Raw genomic sequence first — 27,844 nt, forward strand, 5'->3', positions numbered from 1 at the left:
CCATGGTGCGCTCTTCACTTTTAAATCCAGCCTTGCTAACTCTTTGATCCAATCACAGATCTCTAGAGCCTCCACCTACCCTTTCTCCGGATAGGAATGGCCTCCTCACTCCGCTAGGTGCCGCCCTCGCCGCGGGCCTCCCTCGCCCTGCCCTTCGCCCCGCTCCTACGAGTTTCCTCCAATCGCAGTCCTGGCCCCGCCTCCTACCCCAGCCTTTTTCCTGCATCCGGGCTTGAAGAGGCCGCTGAGAAGGCCAGCGAGCAGCATGGAGGTCCGCGGCGAATCCCAGTCCGGCCCAAGCTGTTCGTCGTCCTCCCGGGATGGCTCCGGGGTCTCGGTCTCCAAGGAGTTGCTGATGGCAGGGAGCGGCGGCCGCGGAGGTGACGGACGGGTGGGCGGCAGCGGCGTGGGGCGCGCACGTGCAGCTGGGGGCGGCGCTGCTGGAGCCGCGGGTCAGGGGCTACCTGCGTAGCCCCTGCACCGCCGAGGGACCCGGACATGCCCCCGGCTGCGGGGTTGGGGGACTGGCCGGCCTAGGTATGGGCATCCGGCCTCGAGCCCGAGGGTGGTTTGTGTTTTCATGCTTTAGGCACAGTGCTGAGTGCCCAGTGCTGAGCGCCGCAGCACGACCTTCCCTTGCCCCCCTCCCCCTCCCAAGGGGACCTTAGAGTCAGGTCTGGGTTCCAGCAGTTGGCTTAAGGGGAGCAGGTGAGTATTATGGATTGAACACCCTCTCTCTGCAGATGTTCACAGAGCCACCCTTAGTGCGCTCCCTTAGTGAGCTGCTCTGGTAGAGGGAGACGCGTCCAGGAAACCCTCATAGATTTTTAGACATCATAATAGAGAGCTAAAAACAAACAAACAAACAAACTAGGGTTCGAATCCCAACCCCACGAGTAATTAGCTGTCGAACTCTTTTTGGAGGGGGCCGGTGTTGGATAATAAAGTTCATTCGAGTGGGAGATGCTGTTAGAACAGATGGCTGGCTCAAGGAAGAGCCGAACCAGCTGTGGAACTTTTTTGTGGCTAATGTCCGATGCTTTGCGACCCCATGGACTGCAGCACTCCAGGCTTCCCTGTCCTTCACTATCTCCCAGAGTTTCCTGAAACTCATGTCCGTTGAGTCGATGATGCTATCCAACCATCTCATCCTCTGTCGCCCTCTTCTCCTGCCCTAAGTCTTTCCCAGCATCAGAGTCTTTTCCAGTGAGTCGGGCTCTTCACATCAGGTGGCCAAAATATTAGAGCTTCAACTTCAACGTCAGTCCTTCCAATGAATATTTCAGTGTTGATTTCTTTTAGGATTGACTGGTTTGATCTCCTTGCAGTCCAAGGGACTCTCAAGAGTCTTCAGCACCATAGTAGGAGAGTTGTTTACATCCCCAGTGCTTCAGTTTTTACATTTGGAAAATGGAAGTAGTAGTACCTATAATGTTTTTTTGTTTGTTTGTTTTCTGAGAAGAAGAATGAGTGTAATGTCGTGGGCATATCCTCATTAAATGTTAACTTGAAAAAAGATTCTGTGAGAATCGAGAGCATCCGAAGACATTATAATAATAGCTGAAGCTTCTTAGTGCCTACTCTGCCCCAGGAATTAATTCGCTAAATTTAATCCTCACAACTTCCCTATGTGGAGTTGGTTCTGTTAGGGCAGTTGTATAGAAGAGGATCCTGAGACCTGGTGTATCACACAGATGAGTAACTTGTTGGAGATCATGTGGCTGGAAAGTGGCAAAACTGGGATTTGAATCCAATCAGTGTGGCCCCAGAGTCCATGCTCTTTTCACTAATCCAGTTATTAGGTATAAGCTATTGATAGTACGCTAGGAGTGTTGAGCTGCTGCTTTGGGGGTGAACAGGATTTTTATACCAGAGTGAAGAGATTTTCCAGGTGTGGGAACCAGGGTGCATAAAGCCTTGGGTTTTGAAAGGTAAGTCCTGTTCTCTGTGCTCTGATAGGCTGGAGAGTTGGGTTGATTTGAGGAGCTGTGAAAAGGCTAAAGGGGTTCTCTTTAAAGGGCTGTTTGTCTACATCAGACATCTTGACTGAAAGGGAACTTACCAGGCAGAGATGTTTTATAAATGAAGAAATTAATACTCAAGAAGTGTAGGTGATTTGCCCAGTATAATGCAACTGGTAAACCATTTCTGGCTTTACTTAACCCTTATGTACTCTGTACTGCTTCCTGCATTCTGTCATTGACGACCTACATTTGTTGCTGGTAGATTTCTGGCCCAGAAAGGTGCAGTTTAGTGGGCATTTATTACCTGACATTGGTGAGGCAGAGATGTAAGAGACAGGTTTAAAGGGGGGAGATCTGCAGAAAGAACTAAAATGTTGTAATGAAACTTGGAGGGCTCTTTTTTTTTTTTTTAATGTGTTAGAAAGTGAGGAAGGAACAGTCAAGACTTGAGGATGGAGGGTGGTCTCAGAAAGTCTGCTCTTGGGCTCCTGTTTCTTTGTGCCTTAATAAAGGAAGTGTGTGTGTGTGTTTTCAGGTGTATGGGACAGGTTGCTCATCAACTCCAAGCCTAATTCCCAAAAGAATTCTACTCTTCAAACAGTTCGGATAGAGAGGAGTCCCTGTAAGTACCCTTCCCTCTCTTCTCTTTCTCTCTCTCAAGAACCCTCTCTGATGTGAAATTCTGCCTAATTAATCACTTATTTGTTGGGGCAGTGTCTGCTTTTGTTGTCAGAGTCCATTCTAGCAAGTCTTACTTGGAAATTATATCGTGAATTCAGTGCACAGGGATAAAATTTCTTGTATTATTCCCCTGCTGTAAGAGGGTGGGGCTTAAACCATGCAGGAGACTCTGGTTTGATTCCTGGGTTGGGAAGATCCCCTGGAGACAGGAGTGGCAACCCACTCCAGTATTCTTGCCTGGAGACTCTCATGGACGGAAGAGCCTGGCAGGCTACAGTCCTTGGGGTCACAAAGAGTCAGACACGACAGAGTGACTAACACTTAAGAGGGTAACCTTGCCCAGAAAAACTTGTGGGATGAATTTTTGGAATTCAAAACCAATTATTGTTAAACTCCATGGGAAATTTTTCCAGAGGTTACTGACTCCCAACTTTGACACACAGATGTGGGAAAACACCACCAGATTTGATTAAATTGGACACAGTAACTTAAATGGTAAATGTTACTCATAACAGGGCCAGTTCTTTTTATTAATTACTCTGTGCTATTGCTGCACCGCATACTCTAAATATAGGTGGGTCAGACTTTGTTCAGATAGCATCATGTAATACTTAGCATCTGTGTAATTCCCTCTTAATGTTTAAAAAAAACAAAAGACAAGAATTAGTAAAAGTGGTGTAAATGATACATGAGGTTATCATGTCTGTAAACTACAAAACCGTGAGTAGTCGAGGGGAAGTTAACCATAATATGCACTAAATGTGCAACAGCTGAAATGATTGCATGGTGGCTCCCTATTCAAATATAAGTTTTTGTGTGGACATAGGTTTATATTTTTGGAGGGTACATATCTCAGTGGAATTTTAAGAATTTTTATTTTTTAGTATTTTTGCCATGCCACCCATCATGTGGGATCTTAGTTCCCCAACCAGGGGTGGAACTGTCACCCCCCTGCATTGAAAGCATGGTGTCTCAACCACTGGACCCCAAGGGAAGTCCCCAGAGTGTATTTTTCAATAGAGAAAAGATTGCCAAATTCTTTTGCAGGTTGGGTATACCACCTGGAATTCACAATTCAAGGCCATTTCTTGATCCTCACCTCCATTTTCTTCCTCCATGCTCTGAACATTTCAGTCCACTGTTGCATGGCTGTCAGTGACTTAAGTTCTGAGAGCTCATGACGTGCGTGGTTATATGCTGGGCCTCTCTTGAGAGCTAACTCAATAAATGACATATCCCTGTTTTTTGTCTCCCCTGTGCTTAGCACAGTACCTGATCGTTACTACCCGTTTTACAGATGAGTAAACTGAGGTTTTGATTGGTTAAATTAAATGTATTAGATTTCTGTGGTTGCACATGAATGAAACCCAGCTCCAGTTGCCTTTAGCCAAGTGATGTTGGCTCATTTTTTGGGGAAAAATACCCCCAGTGATTTCAGGTACATCTGCATCCAGGTGCTCAGCGTCATCTGGGATCTGCCACTCTATAGTTCTTAGTTCTTCTTTCCTAGGTGTTGACTTTATCTAGAACCAGCTCTTCCCTGATGATGGGTGGTAGGTGGGCCGGTTTATCAGCAGCTCTAGGTTTACATTCGGCAGCTCATCTTGTCATTGACTCTGAAAGAATGGACATCTTTCTCAACAGTCCACAACAGAGTCCCAGGGTGATCCCTAATTGGCTTGCCAGATCACAGTGTCACGAGACCAAATCACAGTGGCCAAGGTTGTGGAATACATAGGCATGAACTGGGTAGGGACAAGAGTGACTAAGAGTGACAGAGCTTCAGAAAAGTCATCATTATCAGAAGAAAGGGAAACAGATGTGGGGCTTCACCAATATCCATTGCTTTATTAACCCGGAGAAGGCAGTGGCACCCCACTCCAGTACTCCTGCCTGGAAAATCCCACGGACAGAGGAGCCTGGTGGGCTGTAGTCCAAGGGGTCGCTAAGAGTCGGACACGACTGAGCGACTTCACTTTCACTTTTCACTTTCATGCATTGGAGAAGGAAATGGCAACCCACTTTAGTGTTCTTGCCTGGAGAATCCCAGGGACGGGGGAGCCTGGTGGGCTGCCGTCTATGGGGTTGCACAGAGTCGGACACGACTGAAGTGACTTAGCAGCAGCAGCAGCAGCTTCATTAACCTGCCCCAGGTAACTCAGATAGTAAGACGTGGAACTGGGGTTCTCTGAAGAGCCTCATCAGTCTGACCCCAAAGCCTTGGAGTCTCATGCATTAAACTGTTAAGTCCTACTGCCTACTTATTCATTTACTGTCTGTTGAATGCCATTCTTCTAGGAATTTTCAGTTCTGAGCATATATGAAAACCAGAAAACATTGAGAAATAATTGGTGAATTGTACAGTCATACTGTTCCACGAACAGAGGAATTCCCCAGACAAGAATACTGTCGTGGGTAACCATTCCCTTCTCCAGGAGATCTTCCTGACCCAGGGATCGAACCTGGGTCTCCTGCATTGCAGGCAGATTCTTTACTGTCTGAGCCACCAGGGAAGCCCACTGTTTTAAGAATTCAGAAGAGAATGGAAAGTTTTAAAATAGAAGGAATTTGAATGCTTTTTATTAAAGTGTTGTTATTATTCCAGTCAAATTGAGAAGTGTTTTTACAGAAATTCTGGATTTTAAAAGTTTGGCCAAAGACTGACATAAATATTGATAAATGATATTTTCGCTCCTTAGTATTGGACCAAGTACGGACCTTTCTCCCACAGATGGCTCAGGCAAACGAAAAGCTAAGAAAAGAAATGGCAGCTGCACCACCTGGTCATTTCAATACTGAAAATACTGATGAGACTCTTGGACAAGTTATTCAAATGGTAATTGTGCCTTGTTTTCATTTCATAGTATAAAATAAACAATATGTTTCATCACTTGAAAAAGAAAGAGAACTTTTAAATTTTGATTCCAAGTGTTATTTTCCTTCTTGCAAAGTCAGCTCATGTTTCCAGTACTGCACAGGTAACTCAGTCATTTGATGATTGAATGACCAGGTTATTTAATCCTAATAACCTCATAAGTCAGCAAGCTTCCCTGGGTGAAGTCTAGGAATTTAGTTATTCAGAATCATAGAAAGGCTTTTTCAACTCCAATAACACACGTGTTATCTAGAAGCATTTATATACTAAGTGCCCTGAGTTTTTTAAAAATTTCCCATTCAAGGCCGGAAAGAAGTAATGAGTCTTGATTCATTGAGAATGCAAAAATAAACAGTGTGTATAACAGAAAACTGATTATATAACTCAGGTGTGAAAATTGTCTCTCACTTTGGGCTCCTCTTATTTCTGCACTGAAATCCCCTTTATAACACTCGTGTCCGGACAGAGCTGACACCGTTTTTAATAATCATATACCTGATCCATCAGCAGTTATGGCAGCTCTGCATCTAGAGTACATCCCAAATCAAGCCACTCCTGCTCGGCACCATGACCTTCACTCTAGGTGATGACAGTCTCTCCTCTGGGTTATCCCAGGAAGTTCCCAGCCAGACTTTCTGCTTCCACTTTTTTTCCCCCAGAGCTTGTTCTTGACACGTTGCATGTGGCCCCCAGTTTGGGAACCAGGGGGCTTCCTGTCTCATTTCTAATTCAGAGTCCTTCATGGGCCAGTGTGATCCCTGCCTCCATCTCTCCATTGACCTTCTCTCCCACCAAGGACCCTCACTGATTGGACTCCAGCCTCCGTCTCCTTGCTCTGGGCCTCTTCCCTCTTTGTAAAATCCCATCCCCAAATTCCTCCATCTTTCATCACTCGTCACCTCGATGGTTTTCTGTCTTCTTTTTTCTTTTTAAACTTTTCACTCCCCTCCACTGTGCTTTCTGAGTAACTGTTTATTGCCTTTTTAAAAAGATACATTTATTTATTTGGCTGCACCAGCCCTTAGGCTTTCAGTTGTAGCACATGGGATTTAGTTCCCCAACCAGGGATCAAATTCGGGCCCCCTGCATTGGGAAGCATGGACCCACTGGACCACCAGAAAACCTGTTTCTTAACTAGAACAGAGGTCAGCAGCCATTATATGTAGGGGGCCAGACAGTAAATAACGTTAGGCTTTGTGGACCACGCTGTCTCTGTTATGACTCTCTATTTCTGCCATTTCCATGTGAAGACAGCTGTGTGTGTATGTGTGTGTGCTCGCTAAGTTGCTTCAGTTGTGTCCAACTCTTTGCGACCCCATGGACTGTAGCCTGCCAGGCTCCTCTGTCCATGGGATTCTCCAGGCAAGAATACTAAAGTGGGTTGCCATGCCCTCCTCCATTGGATCTTCCCAACTGAGGGACTGAACCCACATCTCTTATGTCACCTGCATTGGCAGGCAGGTTCTTTACCACCAGCACCACCTGTGAGGCCCCAAAGACGGCTGTAGATGATACGTAATGAGTAGGCACGTTTTATAAACATTTTATGGAATCCAAAATTTGAATTTCATACAATTTTTGCATTTCATGAAATACTATTCTTTTGTTTTGCTTTTTTCCTGCCACTCAAAATGTAAAAGCATTCTTAGTTCATAAGCTGCATGAAAACAGGTAGGGGGGCTGGGTTTGCCCTGCAGGCCATGGTTTGCCAACTCCTGCTCAAAAACATAAGTTCCACCAAAGCAAGGATTTTGTTGTTGTTGAGATTCTAATGTGGTGCCCGGTTAATGTTGGTATTTGTTAATATTTGTTGAGTGAGTTTTGTTGAATAGATTCAGCTGTATAGAATTCAGTTGTGAGGAACTTTTTAGACTTGTAATAAAAGTAAATCCTTAGGCTGGACTCTGGCAACTGAAAGAATAATAGTATTGTATTAAAAACATTTCCTGTCTTCTGTGCTTCGGTATTTGTGCTAAGTGTTGGTCATTCCCAAAGTTGTTTTTATAACTTTTTAGGGAACTTCCCCAAAATAAATCTCCCACATGGTGTGTTTTTTTTCTTTCAGGACGTGGCCTTGTTTGAGATGAATCAGTCTCATTCGAAAGAAGAGGACAGTTCGGAAGAGAATTCACAAGACAGTTCAGAGGAAAGTTCAGAGTCTGAGGATGAAGATGACAGCACCTCTTCCGAAGGTGAAGTCACCATAGATAATATTAAGCTTCCTCATTCAGAAGACGGAAAAGGCAAGATAGAGGTTCTGGACAGTCCTGCTAGTGAAAACAAAGAAAAACAAGGAAGTGAGTGATCTGAGGAACAGGTGATAGATGCCTGCTAATTCTGTGGAAAAGAGTGTTAGTCACTAGTTGTTTTGCATTTCAGATACCTACGGTGCTTTTTTGCAATATTGAATATACTTTGTTTCTTGAAGAAACAGAAGCTGGCTTTTAAAGAGCTGGAAGAGATAGCATTTGGGGATCCTCTAAGAGCACACTGTATTTGATTTCATGCTAAAGAAATTGCGTTTAGAAAGCTTAATTTTATGTATGGTAATGAGTGAGTTTGTTGGCATCCTTCTTCATAGCATAGACTTCAGAAATCTCAAACTTATTTTAAGGTAAAAATATATATCACCTGTTTGTTTTTGCTTTAAATCATCCACTTGGATAAAACAACCTAGGTTGGTTTTTATTTTTTAAGTTATAAAGTCAGACTTATTTATTACCATCAAAATGGGGGTCAATGAGGGAGAAATCTTTTAAAGAAGTTTTTTACAAAGAAAATAATTACTTACATTTGGCCACCCTCAGACATATCTACTTTCATTAAAAAAAAAAAAAAAAAATCCTTTCCAGTTTGAGCTGGAAAACTGGTGTTTTGTGGTTGAATCACTGTCGATGACTCTGCAGCCTCTTATTACATACTAATATGTAGAATTTTTATATTTCTCCCTTGCCATGGCTGTCTAATATAATACAACTGTATAGTTAAGGAAGTCATCTAAGTTCAGTTCTCTGAATTGTATGTGGAATTTACTCTTTTGGTTTTGTTTTTTCTTTTTCTCATAAAGCAATGTTTTTGTTTGTTTCAACTATTGAAATTATTCCTCACAGTTGCCCAGTGTTGAAATCTGTTCATTGTAGAGAATAGGGACACCCCATGAAAAATAGGGCACAATACATAAAAAGATAGTAATTGGTTTTCCCTTTCAAAAGACAAAATGATCCTACTTTGGAGTCTCCTTTCTGCCTTATTCTTGACCTTATTAAACTTGTTTGGGTTCTTATTGGCCATGGAACTGGCTTTGCTCAGGATGTAAACTAGAGAATTTAACGGAATGTCTCCAAGTGCATTGAGCTGCTGGAACTTTGTTCCCTAATGTTTTAGGGTGGTTTTTTTTTAACTGTTTTTTTTTCCTTACTCCTCAACCTTATCCTTATGAATACTCTGAAGATTATTCTCAAGGTTCTTTCTGGTATTTCCCATTGGAAATTGGAACCTGGCTGTGCCTTAAAAGTGTGCAGAGTAAACAGATCTGGAAACCAGATTTCTCAGCTAGAAAAGATAACTATGTTGTACCTTGTAGCACCAAACACAGCTGTGAGGAATTATTGGTATAATCATGTATTTAAATAAATTAATATTTAAATAATGTCTTCTCCCAGCTAATATTTATGCCACATTGTGGGAAGAATTACATTTGCCTGGTTCACTCCTTAGCATGGTGCATGGTACACAGTAGGCACTGAATGATGTAGATAAATGAATCAACAGGTATATGGGGATGTACAGGGCATTTTAAGCCATGGTATCCATGGGGATATGAAGGTGTAAGTTCACCAGAAATGCACACCTAAGTAGAAGTAGACTGGTCAGTGAAAGAGACTAGTCAGTGTAGAATTACATACTAGTATGTAGAATTTTAATATTTCTACCCTTACATGGCTACAATACAACTAAGTATTCTATACAGTTAAAGAAGTCACCTAAATTCAGTTCTCTGGACATTCTTATGACATTGGAGAAAAAAAAAAATCTAATATGTGATAGGGTTGTCCTTTTCAGTTCAGTTCAATTCAGTTGCTCAGTCATGGCCGACTCCTTGTGACCCCATGAATTGCAACACGCCTGGCCTCCCTGTCCATCACCAACTCCTGGAGTTCACCCAAACTCATGTCCATCGAGTCAGTGATGCCATCCAGCCATCTCATCCTCTGTCGTCCCCTTCTCCTCCTGCCCCCAATCCCTCCCAGCATCAGAGTCTTTTCCAATGAGTCAACTCTTTGCATGAGGTAGCCAAAGTATTGGAGTTTCAGCTTTAGCATCAGTCCTTCCAATGAACACCCAGGACCGATCTCCTTTAGAATGGACTGGTTGGATCTCCTTGCAGCCCAAGGGACTCTCAAGAGTCTTCTCCAATACCACAGTTCAAACGCATCAATTCTTCGGCGCTCAGCTCTCTTCACAGTCCAACTCTCACATCCATACATGACCACTGGAAAAACCGCAGCCTTGACTAGACGGACCTTTGTTGGCAAAGTAATGTCTCTGCTTTTCAATATGCTATCTAGGTTGGTCATAACTTTTCCTTCTAATAAGTAAGTGTAAGTTGGATCCATTATTTAATACACAGTGTCAGGGATGGCTGTTTTTAAACAAAGTTAGAATCTAGGCTCATACCGTGTACTAAAGTCAAGGAACAAATTGGGGAAAATATTTGCAATAAAAGGCAAAGAATGAGTGTTATTAGTATAAAATGGGCTCTTACAAATTAGTAAAAAAAAAGACTAATAATCTCAGTAGTGAGATGTGAGCAGATAATTCACAGGGAAAAAATTCAGTCCCAAAAGTTCAGTCCCATTTCTCAAAGAAATGCAAATAAAACTAAGGTGGTGTTTTTTCACTTGTTGAAGTGGCAGATGAAACAACAGCTAGTACTTAACTAGTACTTAACCTTTTTGTGTGCCTGCCACTATTCTGAGTGTTTTATGAGTTACCACCACTCTCACACATAGAAAAATTTATCGAGTTACACATTTAACATCTGTGTACTTTATGTATGTTATACCTTAATGAAAAAGCTGTTTTGTTTGTAAGCAGCTTGCTGTACAGTCTCTTGGAAACTGAGTCACTGTCATGCTTTGGTTGGTCTGACCCTGTGCATTCTCTGCCTGATTCTTAGGTGTAAGGTGACGGCTGCCGTTTGAACAGTCTTGTTCCTGCTAAGGCTGCTGAAATGTTCTCTTTAACCTGTGTGTCATCTTTTTATGGCTCTTTGACAGTTGTAAACTGGGTAATTAGGTTTAATGGTCTTAGAAGCAAAAATATTCTTAATGAATCTCCTCTATCCTCATAATACTTTGTGCATCAAATGTGGTATTTATAAAAAAAAAAAAAAAAAAAACTGCCTTGCCAAGTAGCTTGTATTCCTGTGCCTGAGTCTACTGCCATGGCAGAAAAGACAAGAAGAGATTGAGTCTTTCATTTGTATTTTCCTCAGTGCCTGGCATGGTGCCTTTCACTCAGAAGGTACAATAAATATTCATGAAAAAAAATTTTTTTTCCTCTTGATCCCAATAAAGTAATACATCTTAAACACCAGTGGTCAGCAGTCCTGAAGAAAGACAGGTTTACTACTATCTTTTGTCCAACTGATTAGTAGACTTTTCCCCAGAGTTTAACGTTGGCATCTTTGTGGGTGACTCCCCACCATATGGGCTTCCCTGGTGGCTCAGACAGTAAAGAATCTGCAATGCGGGAGATCCGGGTTCGATCCCTGGGTCGGAAAGGTCCCCTGGAGAAAGGAATGGCAACCCACGCCAGTATTCTTGCCTGGAGAGTTCCATGGGCAGAGGAACCTGGCAGGCTACTGTCCATGGGGTCACAAAGAGTTGGATACGACTGAATAAGTAACACTTTCACTTTCTCCACCATTTGTTTGTGGAAAATCTTTGCAGTGATTGGTTTGGGGGATGGGTATGTGACAACCTTCACAAAGAGGCACAAGCCAAGTCTTGTTAGTAGACTTTCTGGAAAGAAAAGGATTTCTTATTCCTAAGAAGGAGGCACATGAAAAAATGGCTTCTTTGGAACCATGGATATCTTGTGGTTGGATATGGCTCTTGCCACTCTGACCTAGTGGGCATACCTGGAGCCACAGTCAGCATGCCAAGGAGAGCACAAAGAAGCAAGAAACATCACTGAATTACTGCATCAAATAACTTGACAAAGCTATCACTGGACTTCTAGTTTTGTGACAATGAATTTCTTTTTTATTAAAAAAAAAAGCCAATTATGAGATACTCTTATACCTACTTCACAGATTTAAAGAAAAAAGTGGCAAGGAGACACTAAGCAAAAATTTTAAAGCCTCCCAATAGGTTAAGTGGTGGAGAGACTTCCTGGTGTTCCAGTGGCTGACTGTTCTTCCAGTGCAGGGTTCAATCCCTGGTCCAGGAATTAGATTGCACATGCTGCAACTAAGAAGACCCTGTGCAACTTACGTGGTGGAGCCACATTCTCAATTCGGTCAGCCACACGCTGCCATTATGGGTCTGCCAGCCACAAAGCCACAAGCACAGGCTCTGAAGTGGGATCGATCCCAGCCCAGCCACTTACCTTAGCTTTTCCATTTGTAAAATGGGAATAATAGTATCTCCCTTATGAGGTTTTAGTATTAATAAGAAATGAATGACTTAATACCTATCACGTGCTTAGAACAGTGTTTGGTGTGAGGTATTATGCTATAAGAAAAATACAGTGGTGGCAAAAATGTGGAGAAGCTGTTGGTAAGATTGCTATATCCTTTTAATCAGATTATACCTCTAGGAATTTATTCTAATTAAGCAAATACAGTTTTGTTAACAAATTTCCGTATAAGATTGATTGTAGGGAACTCCCTGGTGGTCCAGTGGGTTAAGAATCTGCCTTGCAGTGCAGGGGACTGGGGTTCAATCCCTGGTCAGGGAACTAAGATTCCACATGCCTCGGAGCAACTAAACCCATGTGCTGCCCCTACTGAGCCCACATACTGCAACTAGAGAGTCCGTGTGCTGAAACAAAATATCCTGCATACTGGGATCAACTAAGATCCAGTGCAGCCAAATATTTTTTGGAAAAGAAAAAAGATTGATTGCAGTGTTTAAAACAGTCAAAAAGCAAATATAAATGTCCAACAATAAGAGAACAAGTTGAATTAAAGCCAGTGAACATATATAGAGGTATGTTTATTGACATAGAAAGATGGTTACATATTTTTAATTGAAAAAAGCAGATAAAGTTATGTACAGTATATACTAGTTCTAAAAAAAAGTATACTCATAGAAAAAAATCTGGAACAATCTCAGATATCATCTGGTTATTTGTGGAGAGTGGTTGAATCTTACCTTCTCATTTTATTATTTTTACAAAATAAGGTGTGACTTAATCATTAAAAATCCACTTAGGTATTATTTCCATAATAGTAATAATCATAATAATTCATCCTTTCAATCATGTTCATTTCTGATAACCTACTTCTAGACCAGGTTCCCTTGAGACCTTCTGTTTTCTTAAAAAGGCAGGTATAGGGAAACCAATTTGTTTCCTCACCCTGTCTCTGACGTTTCCACAAAAACTCTCACAGTTCATGTTCCACTCAGTTTAGCTTTGAATTTGACAAATATTTAACACATGCCTACTATTCATTATCCAGGGTCTGATTTGGTTATGGGCAACAACGGGATCTTAGCTTGGTTAAAAGACTTTCAGCTTCATTGCTTGAGTACCTGCTCTGCCACCGAACAGCTGTTTGATCTGGGCAGGTTACTTAACCTCCATCATTTGAAAACAACTATTTATTGAACTCCTCCTATGTGTTAGACACTGGAGATACAGCATTGAACAAAAGCCCCTGTTCACAAAGCTTTAGTTCTAATGGGAAGAGATCGATGATTAATAACCAGGTGGTGATAAGTGCTGCAAAAACAATGCAGGAGAAGGCAAATAACAAAATGAGAGGACAAATGAGGTGTGGATGTGGGAATCTTATGTGCTATCTTTATGTGCTCAGTGAATGGACCTCCACTGAGATGATGTTCGAGCAGAGACCTGGAGAAGATGAGGCAGCCTGTTGGGAGGTGGTGTGTGGGGCAAGTTTCAAAAAGAGGCAGTGGTGTACTGGCTCTAGCTCACACTTGTTCTAATCACACTCATCTCTTCCCAATTCTGTGTTCAGTGAAGTTTGTAGCTTGAAAGGCAGTATGAGAGCATTTATACACAGAAATCAGAAAATGCTACAAGTCAGAATTTTGTTTTTGTTTTTTTCCCCAGAGAGCCACTTGTTAAACATTTACTAGCACACTGTTGGGAAGAAGGAGCAGTAAGTGCAAAGGCCCTGCACTTAGGAGTTAGGAGTGTGCTTGATCAGTTTGAGGAACATCAAGGTGGCCAGGGTAGCTAAACAGAATGAGAGGGTAGATGATGGGAGATGAGGTCAGAGGTAGCCAGGAACAAAGTTGATAGGACTTTGCAGGCATGGTAAGTGGTAGACTTTATTGTAAGCGAAATGGGGGCCATTAGGAGGTTTTGTGCAGAGGAGTGACACATTCTGACTTAGGGTTTGAACCACACAGGGAGGGATCAGGAAGGCCAGTCAGGAAACGCAATAACCTCTTGGTGGAGGTGGAGCCAGTAAAAAGAGCACCTCGATTTATTCATCTTTTCAGATGTGAAGTTTAAGTAAGCTGGCTTAGCATAGTGACTAGCATACAGCAGCCCCTACATAAGTGACAGCTGTCATTATTGACAGATGCCAATCCTGGGAGTGGGGAAGGGATTCTCATATCTAATTAGGAAGACCAGTCATTCCAGCACCACGTGGGAAGAACTGTGTTCCAGACAAAGTATAGAGGAGAGACTTAAAACCAAGCTGGGCACTGGAAAGGCCAGGAAGGGTGTTTGAACAAAAGGGCAGCACTAGGAAATGGAAGGAAAATAGAATGTTTAAAAGTGTCCACACCTTCTCAACTCCCCAGTTAGGGGAACAAATCACAGCTTTATCCTTTAGCAAAATAATCAGTGATGTGAAGAAATGGTGATAAATTACTCAGTATGTTAATTAAATTACCTAGTAGGCTGTGTATCATTATATTCTCATTCAGATTCAGTGGTCATTTTATAAATTCCATGTAGCCTTTGATTCTGGTCAGCAATCGGATATAAAAACTCAAGCCACTAAGAACTTCAAAACTCACTATGGAAAAATGAGTTCTTAATCTGGAGCTCAAGCATGGGTTTTAGGAGGTCTGTGAGTTTCTTGAAGATATTTGCAGAATTAGGTGTGAAGGTGTGGGTTTTGGACAGGGGCGTCCATAGCTTTTATCAGATTTTCAAAAGAGGTTTATGACCCACCCCCCCCCAAAGATTAAAAGCACTGCTATTGAGATTAATATTAGAAGGTAAAAGTCAGCCTAAAAGAAATGGGCATGCTTTTGTTTGCCATTTCATCTCTCAGTAAAATATTCGGCAAAGTGATATTTTAAATCACATGAAATCAGTAAAAACACTGCATTTAAAACGTGGTTCCTTTATAATAAGAACTTTGTCATTTTATCCAAATATGAACTGTCAGTTTGGACCCTGTTGGGTCCAAATTTAGAATTTTACCTGTGCCAACTTGCTTACAGGCAAAATTTGCTCTATTTATCATGCCAGGATCATACCTAATATTCTTCCTTGTGAAAGTTTTCTGCCCCTGACTTTTGTTATTGTTGTTTATTGATTAACAATTCCCAACACTCTTCTTGGTTAAATTGCTGAGTTCCAAAGTAGTAAGTAATCCCTAAGGGCTTCTTCAAAGCCAGAGAGATAGGAATGTTTACCGAAATTTTACTTTAAAAAGAGAATTAATGGAAATTAATTGCTCTGACAAACTTCTAGAGACTCTTCAAGTTAGGCTCTCACCTTCTGCTAGTCATACCTGGACTATTTACCCACCTATTTTTGTCTGACAACAGGCAATTATGAAGTGCTTCATGAGTTGTAATAATTCCTCTTTCTTGAGCACAGAGAATGATCTAGACACCTGTTGAGTGCATTTTGTATATAATCCCATTGAATCCTTACAATACCTACTGAGATAGGAACTTTATCCCTATTTTATAGATTCCACCTCTCGGCTTTATGCTGATATATTAGGTAACCAATCTGCCCTTTATTGAGTATTTACCATGAACAAAGCCCAGTGCAAGGTGCTTTACTAAGATTATTGCATTGAATCCTCACCTCATCATAAGGTTCCTGAGGGAGGCATTCCTGTCCTCATTTTACATACAAGGAAACTAAGGCTTGGAGAAATTGCACCGGTTTCCCCAAGTCACATAGATAGTAAGATGGTATGTTATGAACCAAGATCAGCCTCCAAAAGCTACTTTCTTTATAATATATCATACTGTAAAAAATTCACTTTAAAAGCTGTTGACAAGAATTTCAACTATCTGGGGTCAAAGATCATGTCATTAAACTTTGTACTCCTCAGGACATAATATAGCACCTCGGACTTAGTAGATACTCAAGAACTGTTTATGAGCTGGTCACTTATCACAGTGGGTTGAAAAATAGAACATCAAAGGCATAAAGATGTATCTTATTTCCGAAAGAAAATAAAAAAAACTTCCTTCACTTTCCTTGGGGGATATACTGTTTCTTGAGAGCAAAATAATAGGGGAAGAAAGAATGGGGCAAATGGAGAAAGTGGTATTGACATGTATACGCTACAGTGTGTGAAATAGATAGCTGGTGAGAAGTTGGTATACAGCACAGAAGCCCAGCTTGGTACCCTCTGATGACCTAGATGGGTGGGATGAGGGAAAGGGAGGGAGGCTCAACAGAGAGGTGATATACGTATAATTATGGCTGATTTGCCTTGTTCTGTGGCAGAAACCAACTATATTGTACAGCACTTATCCTCCAATTAAAAAATATATTTCAAAGATTACAGAAAATCTTTTTAATAACCTCCACATGCCTGGTTCATAGGTTAAAACCTTACCTGTTATACAAGGGTTCCCAACTTACTGTACTATAACTGCCTCATATTGATGTTTGCAAAACGAACAACCTGGATTAGGATTAGTCTTGGTGGGGGGAAAAAAACAGCTCAATATTTTAGAAATACGTGTGGTATATAACATAGTCAAAACCCAACGGCATTTTAAGGTATAAAAGGGGTATTAGAAAATACTCAGGCACAGGTGTAGATGCTTAGACACGTGGCCCCACCCTCTTCATGGTCCGTGTGCGTGTTTTTCGGAGGGCGGCTGACACCTCTGTCCTCGGCGCAGCCGGGCTTCTTCAGCAGGAGAGCTGACAAGTGGAGGGCCTGCGAGGAGTTCCCGAGGATGGCAGTGCTCTAGTATTCCAGCGTCACAGACTTGGTTTTGAGGTACTCGTTTAGAGCTTCCTCGCCTAGGAAAGAGAAAAGCAGTCGATGGGCCATGTGCACAGGTGGACGTGATGGCGCCAGGTGTAGGTGTATCAGTCGCTGAGCAAGAGAATGGGGCTGAGACAGTGCTTCTCAAACGTTCAGTTTCATGTGAATCACCTGATCTTATGACACTGTGGAGTCCACCAGAGGCCCCAAGGTTATAAGGGAAAGTTGCTCAGTCGTGTCTGACTCTACAACCCCATGGACCATAGCCCACCAGGCTCCTCCGTCCCTGGGGATTCTCCAGGCAAGAATACTGGAGTGGGTTGCCATGCCATCCTCCAGGGGATCTCAGCCCAGGAATAAAACCTGCATCTCTTGCATTGCAGGCAGATTCATTACCATCTGAGCCACCAGGGAATCCCTATATGCTTCTAAAGAGAGTGAAAGTGAAGTCGCTCAGTCGTGTCCGACTCTTTGCAACCCCATGGACTGTAGCCTACCAGGCTTCTCTGTCCATGGGATTCTCCAGGCAAGAGGACTGAAGTGGGTTACCATTTCCTTCTCCAGGGGATCTTCCTGACCCAGGGATCGAACCCGGGTCTCCCACATTGGAGGCAGACGCTTTAACCTCTGAGCCACCAGGGAAGCCAAATATGCTTCTAACCATTCCCCAAATGCTGATGCTCATGGTCTACACTTTGAGGATAAGGGCTTAGACCAGCTACCAGGCCTTTTAAGGACCACACTGTTGGCTTATCAACCTCTACCCACAACCCTTCTCCTTTATGTCCTGGCTTGATGACAAGTCTACATCTCTCTTCCTCTCCATTTAAGCTGAACAAAAGTGATCAGGATACTGTCCTTCCAATTACATTAAATGTAATTATATTAAATGCAGTTAGATGCATTAAATCCAATTACAATAAATGCAGAACAGAGTGAAGTTTGAGATCATTTTGTTTCGTTTTGTTAGAGAAAAGAGAAATGTATTTTTCCTGACTTACATAGTATGTTAAAGACACAGAAGGCATGCATGCATGCATGTAGTTACTGTAGTCGTGTCTGACTCCCAGCAACCCTATGGACTGAAGCCCTCCAGGCTCCTCTGTCCATGGGATTCTCCAGGCAAGAATACTGAAGTGGGTTGCCATGTCCTCCTCCGGGGGATCTTCCCGACCCAGGGATTGAGCCTGGGCCACTTGTGTCTCCTGCATTGTAGGCGGTTTCTTTACCCACTGAGCCACCTGGGAAATCCACAGAAGGCATATCCAGGCAAAAAACAGATCTGCCATTTTGTTTCTGTTCTGTTCCTGTTTTGAGCTTCCACAGTCATTGATTTCTACAGCAGTTAAGGGGCATGAATACCATGAGTGAAACTAATGAAGTACATGATTCTGGAGTTAAGCTTAAACTCAGGGTTCTTACTGTTAAATTAGAATCACGGTAGGGAGCTTTTAAAATTCCTGATCCCAAGTCCCACCTCAGACCAGTTAAATCAGCATCTTTGCATTTTTTTTAAAGCTCCCAGGTGATTCTACTCCAGTGTGCAGCTGGGAACCATTGAGCTGAGGGAGTTTCAAATTCAGAGAGGAAGAAACTGTTAAGACAAAGTCTACTGTGTTATAATAAAACAGACAAATCGATCATTCTCTATCAAAAGACATATGGAACACTATTGCTTCCTGATAATAATTTCCCTAAGAAAATCTACCCTTTTAGTTTAGATCCAGGGATGAAAGCCAGATTGAAGACATGAAAAAAAAAAAAAAAAAGAATTTACCTTCAACTCAATGGAATTTAAAACAGGAGTCACTCTTATTTTTGCAAATAAACTGTCAAATGTCATCAGGAAAGAGAAGATACCCCAAATTAACCAAGCAGACTGTAATTTTGGTAAATCACAAACATTTCAACTTTTGAAACAACATGCCAGACTGACTGAAGGGTGAGGACATGGGCTACACAGCTGGAAGACCTCGCTTTGCAGTCTTTTTGCCCATGGGTGGCTGGCTGACTTTGGGCAAGTTACCCAGTCTCTCTGAGTGCCATTGTCCTCATCTGTGTAAAATGAAGATAACAGTAGCACCTGGGCTCCCATGGCTGGGGCTTCCCTGGTGGCTCAGTGGTAAAGAATCCACCTGCCAATGCAGTAGATTCGTTCGATCCCTTGATCAGAAAGATCCTTTGGAGAAGAAAATGGCAACCCACTCCAGTATCCTTGCCTCGGAAATCCCATGGGCAAAGGAGCCTGGCATGCTATAGTCCATGGGGTCGCAAGGAGTTGGACACAGTTTAGCCACTGGATAGCAATGCTCCCATGGCTATTGTGAGGGCTGCTCATATGCTCTTATAGGCCTGGTATGCATTTAGTTTTCAAAATAAGCTGTTACTGGAAATGTGATAATGTTGCTGCCCACTGTAAATTACGTTTTGGGGAGCTTTCTGCAAACTATACCTCTGAGCTCCCAGAGGCCCAGAAAACTCTGCCAGTTTCAGTGCTGACTCTGAAAGACTGCCAGGTGGTTCAGAGACAGAATACATTCTTGGAGCTAGCTGGTTATTGCCTTCTACCCATTTTCCTTTCTTGGTTCCACTTGGTCCCATGACATCTAAACCAAGTTCATGCTGAATGTCCAGTTAAAAGAAACAACCGAACATATTTTAGCTAAATTGTCAGTGTGTTCTTTTCGATAGGAATCTTCTTTTTTAAAACGAAGCCCTTTTCCATACAATTTGTGTTCTTTTCTATATGTATGTTATGTTCGATAAAATGTTTAACCATTGATATTTGGCAGCCTGGGAGGGGAGGGGAGTTTGGGGAGAATGGATATGTGTGTATGTGTGGCTGAGTCCCTTTGCAGTCCACATGAAATTATCACAATATTGTTAATCAGCTATACTCCAAATAAAATAAAAAGTTTTTAGAAAATGTTTAACATTGAAAGAAAAATCAATACCATGTAGGAAATGCCCTTTACAGCAACATACAAGTGTTGGACAAAGCATGAGGTGGGGTTTTTGTGATGTGCAGTAGAAAGGTAAGACGTGTTCATACCTAAGTCTTTTCCAAACCCAGACTGCTTAAATCCACCGAAAGGAGCAGCCACATCCGTCTTGTTGTAGGTGTTAATGAAAACAGTTCCTGCTTCTAGTTTTTCACTCACATACATGGCTTTATTTATGTCTCTTGTAAAAACTCCTGAGGCCAAGCCGTATTCTGTATTATTTGCTCGCTGCAACACTCCATCAATGTCCCTGTAAGATGTTTTTAGGAAGACATAAAACCTCATTAAACGTAAAAGCAAAACACTTTCGTTTTATGTTCTAATATTTTTCCCCTCTGTGCTAGAAACAGGAAAACATTATTGCCAGTGTGCTTACGTTTTTATAAATGAGATATTCCAGGCTTATACCAAAAGAAACGCCCAATGAGGTATTACAGCCCTAGTATTGTATTTTTTCACATACATCGTGTGACACCCTTTAAAATCTGAGCTGACGTCATCTTTTCAATCTTCTTCATTGGTTTTCCTTCATGACTGCCCCATTTGTCTTTCTCTCCCCTGAGTTCCATGTATAGATATTATATATTCTCAGAGCACCCTCTCAGTCCCTCCATCTATTCAGGTTTTACATGCACAGTTCAAGGGCTCATTCCATGCCTCACCCTGAAGCCTTCTCAGATCCCATCAGTGGTACTGCTTAGGCGGTAGAGTGGAGTGGCCCAGTGAGAAGGCTCGGCAGCCACACTGCCTGGGTGACCTTTGGGCAAATGGCCCCATCTCCCCCAGCTTTTCAGTATTCTTGTGAAAAAATGGAAATAGTAATAATAGCACCTGTCTGTTGTCATAAGGATTAAATGAGCCAATAGTGTCTGGAACAAAGGGAATGCTCAGTGAAAATCAGCTATAATCAGGTAGCCCATGTTCCTCCAACTCAGTCACCTTCCAACTAGACAGGAAGTTCCCCGAGGAGAGAGAGAACATTTTATTTTTCTTTATACTAGGATGTTGCAATATCAAATCTGAACTCAGTTAACAGGCTAATCCAATAAAAGGGCAGTAAAATCATTTGTTCAGTGGGTCTGGTGACTTCCTGCCTTTTGTCCAGTATGTGTGCATGGCCAAGTCAGTGCAGACATGAACCCACTCATGTCTCCGCTTGTTCCAGTTCCCATGTGCCTGCCATACTGTGAGTATCTCATTTTTATGAGTGTCATCCTAATGTTAAAAAAAAAAAATGAAATTTCTACAACATGGCCAGTAAATGCAAGCCAAGATTTCACCTGGGGATCCGGCAAGGAAATGGGATTTCTGTTCCAAAGCTGGAAGAAAAATTAGTTGTGCTGAATTCTTTGAAGAGACAACAAAGGCTTGAATGTGGTGCCTCCCCTAGGGATTTTCAAAGGTACTCTTGTCTCTATCCAATTTCCAACTCTCATGAGAAATGTGGAATCTCACTTGGAGTGGACTAGGCTCTGCTAAAACTCTCACACTTGATACATGTCAAAATGTTACTCACTACAAGTTAGTGTCCCCAGAGTTCTCTTACAATCTATCAAAAGACCAAGAAGCCCTTCTGAACTGGGTATTCTGTTTTCATGGGTTAAAGGAAAACTAAAGCCAGAATTCTAAAGAACTGTGTGCAGTATACCAGAGAGTCTATTATATTAAATATTATGTTAGGAACTCAGTTATCATATGGACTTCTTTGATACGCTAAATACTTTGGGAAGTTTTGGGGACCCTGACAAACCAGTACGTCATTTATGGTTGTTTATAAGGTGACTGTGGACTTTCTACAAAGAGTTGAGTTTTAGGTTTTTGGGGGCATGATCCCCTGTGGGGAAAACACTCCACTCCTTCTTTGGGAAAATCAGATTTCATAGATGCTGCCTTCTCTAGAAATGTAAATGCAAAAACCACTTCTGTTAGTCTCAGTTACTGACCTTATTCCAGAGATGCTTCAAATGCCAACTGTACAAAAATTAAAACTAGCAAATACCATATAATGTCAGCCATTAATTTAAGCTAAGGAGCAAAAATTTTTTACAACTTACATTGTAAGTTAGCATTCTCTTCTAATTATTTGTCAATTATTATTATGGTAGAAGTTGTATGTTCATTAATTTTATGCTCCGTATATAGCACAGTGGTAGGGAAAAAGAACAACCTGTATTTAGTCAACCGGGTTAAATTATGCCTAAGAACATACCCATTTGGGAATTTAGAAATGATCATGATAGGCCCAAAGGATTCCTCTTTGGCAAGATACATGTGGTCTTCCACATCTGTGAAGACAGTAGGTTCCATAAAAAAGCCTATTCAAAAAGCAGAAGAAAATAACATCAATTATAGTGTAATTTTCAATTAGTAGTTCTCTCATTTAATTACATTATAACTTTTTTTTTCTTTCCTTCTGGGTCAGTAAAACCAAAAAGATTTTCATTTTCCTATTTGGTGTTAACAATCCTAGGTTCTTACATTTTTAATGTACTTATTACAAAAATTTCAAACATATGTAAAAGTAGAGAAAATAGTATAATGAATAGTAAAATAAATCTTTATGCATATATTTTGCTATATTTGATTCATTTTGTCCCTTGCTGATATAGTTCAAAGCAAATTCCACAGATCATAGATTTGTACTGGAATACTTGGAGTATAAATTGTAATGTACATTATCATACCTAGCAAAATGAATGCTAATCCCTTAATCATAGTTTGTTTCAATTTAACTTCTAGTTTTTTAATTGAGATGTAATTGACACATAACATTAATTTCAGGTGTACAACATAATGATTTGATACTTGTATTCAGTTTCTGATTTCTAGAAAATATCTCTTTGTAGTTGATTTGTTTGATTCAGGGATTCAAATAAGTTACACTTTGCATTTGGTTGTTAGATAGCTTTAATCTGGAACATTTCCTCCCTTATGCCCGCCCCTTAATTTTCATGCCACTGACTTGTTAAACAGGTGAATTCCCAGTGGGAAAGAATCTGCTTGCTAATGCAGGAGATTCAAGAGACACAGGTTCGATCCCTGGGGTGGGAAGATTCCCCTGGAGTAGGAAATCGTAACCCACTCTGATATTCTTGCCTGAAAAATCCCATGGACAGAGGAGCCTGGCAGGCTAAAGTCCATAAGGGTCGCAAAGAGTCGGACATGACTGAAGTGACTTAGTGCACATGCATGACTTTGTTAAACAAACTGATTCAGTTGTCCGGCAGAATATCTTAGGCATTTCAGATATGTCATTGCTTCTTTGGGATGATATTTGATTTGTTTCCCTATCCCCTGTGCTTCTTTAAATAGAAAACATGACGTAAAGGCATGGTTAGATTCATGGTTAAATGTTTTTGGCAAGAATACTTCATAGGTGATGCTGTGTTCCACACTGGATCCCATAGGAGACACATCATACCCAGCTGTACTGCCGGTACTCAGTCCACCGATCACAGTAAGACTGGAGGTTTTACAATTGTTGTTTGTTCGTTTTTCTCTCCTTTTGGGTATCATGACATGGAGTCATTCACATACTTCTGTAACAAGTACTGGGTTCAGTTCCGTTCAGTCGCTCAGTCATGCCCGACTCTTTGCGACCCCGTGGCCTGCAGCACGCCAGGCTTCCCTGTCCTTCACCAACTCACAGAGCTTGCTCAAACTCATGTCCATCAAGTCAGTGATGCCATCCAACCATTTCATCCTCTGTCATCCCCTTCTCCTCCTGCCTTCAACCTTTCCCAGCATCAGGGTCTTTTCTAATGAGTCAGTTCTTCATTAACAGTTACACAACAGGAATGAATCCTTCCCAGGCTAAACTGGCTAAGATTAAGCCTCACATTGCCAGGAATGAAAACCGCCAGTGCCTGAACAACACTTATCCATTACACTTGTTTACTGCACAGCTAAGGGCCTGTCACATCATTTTATTTGATTTTCACAGCCTCGTAAAGCAGGATGTGCACATTTCATTGCATTTGACAGCTAGGTCTCAACAAAACTATTGTCGAAGGTGTCACAGCTTAAAAGTGGCCAAGCAGGATCTAGAACATATTTCTTCTGATCATAACATAAATGCCACTGTTTACTTCTGAGGCAAGATGGTGCTGTAATGAAACCTGTTACCGATTATTCCAACTTAAGAAGCCAGGCCTCCAGCATCCCTCCCCTGGAGGTGATCATACCTGGCCTTTGGACTTGTCTTCCTCCGTACACGAGGGTGGCCCCCTCTTTCACTCCAGCTTCACAGTACTGCAGAAGCTTTTCCAGATGGGCCTTATGATTTTGGGGCCCATGGTCGGTAGATCTGTCAAGTGGATCACCAATTTTCATCTTTTTAATTTCTTCCACCTGTATGTCACCCAGTTCACAGAACACAATTGACTGTTAATAATAGCAATGGATACCCTTCACCGAGCTTCCACTGTGATGGGTGTTGTACTAAGCTCTTCCCAGATGTGTCCTCACTTAATCTTGGTAGCATTGGAGGTAGATATTTATTTCCATCTTACATATGAGGAAACTGAGGATCAGAGGGGCTAAGTGACTAGCCCAAGAGCACACAACCACTAAATACGGTAGACTGTTCTTGATGTGAAAGCCCAAGCTTTTCACCACTGAGTTTTAAACAGAACACAAGCCACATGCATTATATTAAAATTATCCTGAATGTTAATCCATTAAAATAGCAAACCTGATGTTCTGGAATTTTTGTCAATACAGCATACTCTTCATGGCAAAGTGATTTCTAAAATGGCCGCATTGTCGCCTTTTTCCTCTTCCTAAATGTGGCAGACTGCCCTCGTGAAAATCTCACGGTATAGCCACACCGGAGGATATACTAGAATGTTCTGATGAAAACCCATCTTTATATGGAACATTCATCACTCACACATGCTCCTTGGTTATCTTTTTTTTAACTTTTAATTTTGGAGTATAGCCAATTAACAATGTCGTGATAGTTCCAGCCAATTAACAATGTTGCGATAGTTTCAGGTAGACAGCAAAGAGACTCAGTCACACATATACAAGCATCTATCTATTCTTTCCCGAACTCCCCTCCCACTCAGGCTGCCACATAACATTGAGCAGAGTCCTCTGTGCTATACAGCAGGACCTTGTTATCCATTTTAAATACAGCAGTATGTACCTGTCCATCCCAAACTCCCTAACTATCCTGTCCCCCCATCCTTCCTGCCCTGGTAAGCACAAGTTTGTTCTCCAAATCTCTGAGCCTGTTTGTTTTGTAAATAGGTTCATTTTGTATCATTTCCTTTTAGATTTCAATATAAGGGAAGTCACACAATATTTCTCCTTCTCTAACTTACTTCACTCAGAATGACAATCCTAGGGCTCCTTAATTATCTTCATCTGTTTCTGAATTTCTTGATGTTAAGACCAATTCTAATAAGGAGAAAGAATGGGAGTTACCACAACCCCACAGGGCCATGAATTTTGAATTTAGGTCTGGCTAAAATCCCTCAGTAAGTGCTCAAAAAATAGCTGTTGAATAAATAAATTAATTCTGTTCCTACGTGTGCAAAACATATTACTGATGGACTGATAGCAGCAAATCCTTGACATTTCTGGTCTTCAGTTCAGTTCAGTCGCTCAGTCGTCCGACTCTTTGTGACCCCATGAATCGCAGCACGCCAGGCCTCCTTGTCCATCACCAACTCCCGGAGTTCACTCAGACTCACGTCCATCGAGTCAGTGATGCCATCCAGCCATCTCATCCTCTGTCGTCCCCTTCTCCTCCTGCCCCCAATCCCTCCCAGCATCAGAGTCTTTTCCAATGAGTCAACTCTTCTCATGAGGTGGCCAAAGTACTGGAGTTTCAGCTTTAGCATCATTCCTTCCAAAGAAATCCCAGGGTTGAGCTCCTTCAGAATGGATTGGTTGGATCTCCTTGCAGTCCAAGGGACTCTCAAGAGTCTTCTCCAACACCACAGTTCAAAGGCATCAATTCTTCGGTGCTCAGCTTGCTTCACGGTCCAACTCTCACATCCATATATGACCACTGGAAAAACCATAGCCTTGACTAGACGGACCTTAGTCTGCAAAGTAATGTCTCTGCCTTTCAATATGCTATCTAGGTTGGTCATCACTTTTCTTCCAAGGAGTAAGTGTCTTTTAATTTCATGGCTGCAGTCACCATCTGCAGTGATTTTGGAGCCCCCAAAAATAAAGTCTGACACTGTTTCCACTGTTTCCCCATCTATTTCCCATGAAGTGATGGGACCGGATGTCATGATCTTCATTTTCGTGGTCTTAGCATTTGAAATTTCAACAAGTTGTAGTTGGGAAAGCCCATGATGTGTCATGCTGTGCCCTGTATTTTACTAAGGCACAAAAGTGAATTTCCGGGCTTCTCATGAGCCAGACACTGCCCGCCGTCTGCCCCTCTGTATGGCTTCCTTGTTTCCTACTCTCATGAGGAAAGATGCCTTTGCTTCTTGGGGGTGCAATTGGGGAATTGGGTCTGAAGGAAAAGAAAAGCTGGGTGCTGGTTTTTCAACTAGAAACAAGTTTGTGATTACTACGACCATAATGATGATACACTGTAGTATGTTCAGAGTTCAATTTTACCACAGAATTCATCTTAATAGTTCTATAAATGCTTCTAGTCTCATATTTATGGAATCATGTCCAACATCAGGGGTTATGTAGGTATGTATCTATCTTAGTGGAGGAAATATATATGCTGTCATTTTACTGTAAATTTGGGATTTGTAAGAATCTAGTGGTATATCTCTCATAGGCAATTTAGGGATTTATAATAACATAGGGGTATATATTCCATAAATATCAAGGATCTAATATACTATAAATACAGAGCGAGATAGAGAGCTCTTCAGTATACTTTATCAGGTTTTTTAATATAGACCTATAACTTTTTACTATGAAAAATTATAAAATTACATATAAAAGTAGGCAAATAACATAATGAAACTCCACATACCCATCAGTCAGCTTCAACAACTGCCAACCCATGATCAATTTATTCCCTGACTGACTTCCTCCCCTTCTGCATTATTTTGGAGCAAAGTCCAGATATCATAATCTAAATATGTCAGAAAGTACTTCTAAAAAATAAGGATTGTGTTGTTTTTAAAAAATATACTATCACCACTAATAATCCCAGAAGTACTTTGAAAGTAAAGACAATTTCTATCCAACTCACATAGCAAATCTGAAGATGCTTACCACTGTTGTCACAAACTCATCGTGGATGGATTCTTCCACAAACAGCCGACCAGCTGCAATACAGTTTTCTCCTTTGTTGAAAAATACTGCCCCCATGCCCTTTGGCAACAAAAGGCAAAACACTGTTGTTATTTGGGAAGTCAAGGTTGTCATAAAATTGCACACACTAAGAATTGTCTTATCATAAAATAGCAGGCAACACAGAGCAGTCAGAGAAAAACACAAGCCCTTGGTCTAGTTAGTGATGCTTAGGGATTCTTGGTTTTGATATTTTTAGAAATTTTATTTCTCCATTCCCCTTTTCTATCTATGAGTACTTTACAAGAGATATACCTATCAAGGATGATATACCAATAAAAAGATTTTGTGTTATAAGAAAATGTAGACTACTCTATACATTTAAATGTAATATTTGTATACCAAATTTTGCTTTTAGAATCTCTACATCAGTTTATATAAATCATGAATGTTTATAAATCTCTTCATCTGTTTGTAAAAAGCTGGCTTCCAAGTTTTAAAAAGACCTTTGATTATAATGACATAATTTTTAAAATTAAGTGCCCTAAGCAATCCCAAATCTAATCATAAAGAGAATGGTTTCTGTTTATGGTCAGATAAAACCAGACCTCATTTTAAGGCTCCTGATAAACAAGAAGCTGGAATGTGTTTCAGAAGTAGGCACCTATTTCACTGGACTTGACCTACTCTT

General features: G+C 41.4%; 2 protein-coding genes across 2 annotated transcripts in view; one reads left to right on the forward strand and one right to left on the reverse strand.

Moving 5' to 3' along the window:
- The first annotated feature begins 260 nt into the window (after positions 1 to 260).
- On the forward strand, positions 261 to 9,061 carry NOPCHAP1 (NOP protein chaperone 1). Its single transcript, XM_068971374.1, has 4 exons — positions 261 to 380; positions 2,500 to 2,586; positions 5,345 to 5,481; positions 7,586 to 9,061. Exons 1-4 carry the CDS (start codon positions 266 to 268, stop codon positions 7,823 to 7,825), a joined length of 579 nt encoding a protein of 192 aa, XP_068827475.1. The 5' UTR covers positions 261 to 265; the 3' UTR covers positions 7,826 to 9,061.
- Positions 9,062 to 15,498: 6,437 nt separating this feature from the next.
- ALDH1L2 (aldehyde dehydrogenase 1 family member L2) overlaps positions 15,499 to 27,844 on the reverse strand; it is a 60,392-nt gene continuing 48,046 nt past the window's right edge. Inside the window, exons 19-23 of the mRNA XM_068971481.1 lie at positions 27,136 to 27,234; positions 24,114 to 24,279; positions 22,139 to 22,244; positions 19,980 to 20,179; positions 15,499 to 16,962 (exon numbers count right to left, since the gene is read on the reverse strand). Coding sequence (XP_068827582.1) covers positions 16,907 to 16,962; positions 19,980 to 20,179; positions 22,139 to 22,244; positions 24,114 to 24,279; positions 27,136 to 27,234 — 627 coding nt within the window. The 3' untranslated portion in view covers positions 15,499 to 16,906. The remainder of the gene's footprint in view (positions 16,963 to 19,979; positions 20,180 to 22,138; positions 22,245 to 24,113; positions 24,280 to 27,135; positions 27,235 to 27,844) is intronic.

This window comes from Capricornis sumatraensis, chromosome 4 (assembly GCF_032405125.1).
Source record: "Capricornis sumatraensis isolate serow.1 chromosome 4, serow.2, whole genome shotgun sequence".
Lineage (NCBI taxonomy): Eukaryota > Metazoa > Chordata > Mammalia > Artiodactyla > Bovidae > Capricornis > Capricornis sumatraensis.

Bases quoted from the DNA above. Each gene is read 5' to 3' on its own strand.
- NOPCHAP1 (XM_068971374.1), top strand. From the start codon at position 266: ATGGAGGTCCGCGGCGAATCCCAGTCCGGCCCAAGCTGTTCGTCGTCC. The intron at 381-2,499 runs GTGACGGACGGG...GTGTGTTTTCAG, and splicing joins AGGGAGCGGCGGCCGCGGAG to GTGTATGGGACAGGTTGCTC. The intron at 5,482-7,585 runs GTAATTGTGCCT...TTTTTCTTTCAG, and splicing joins TTGGACAAGTTATTCAAATG to GACGTGGCCTTGTTTGAGAT.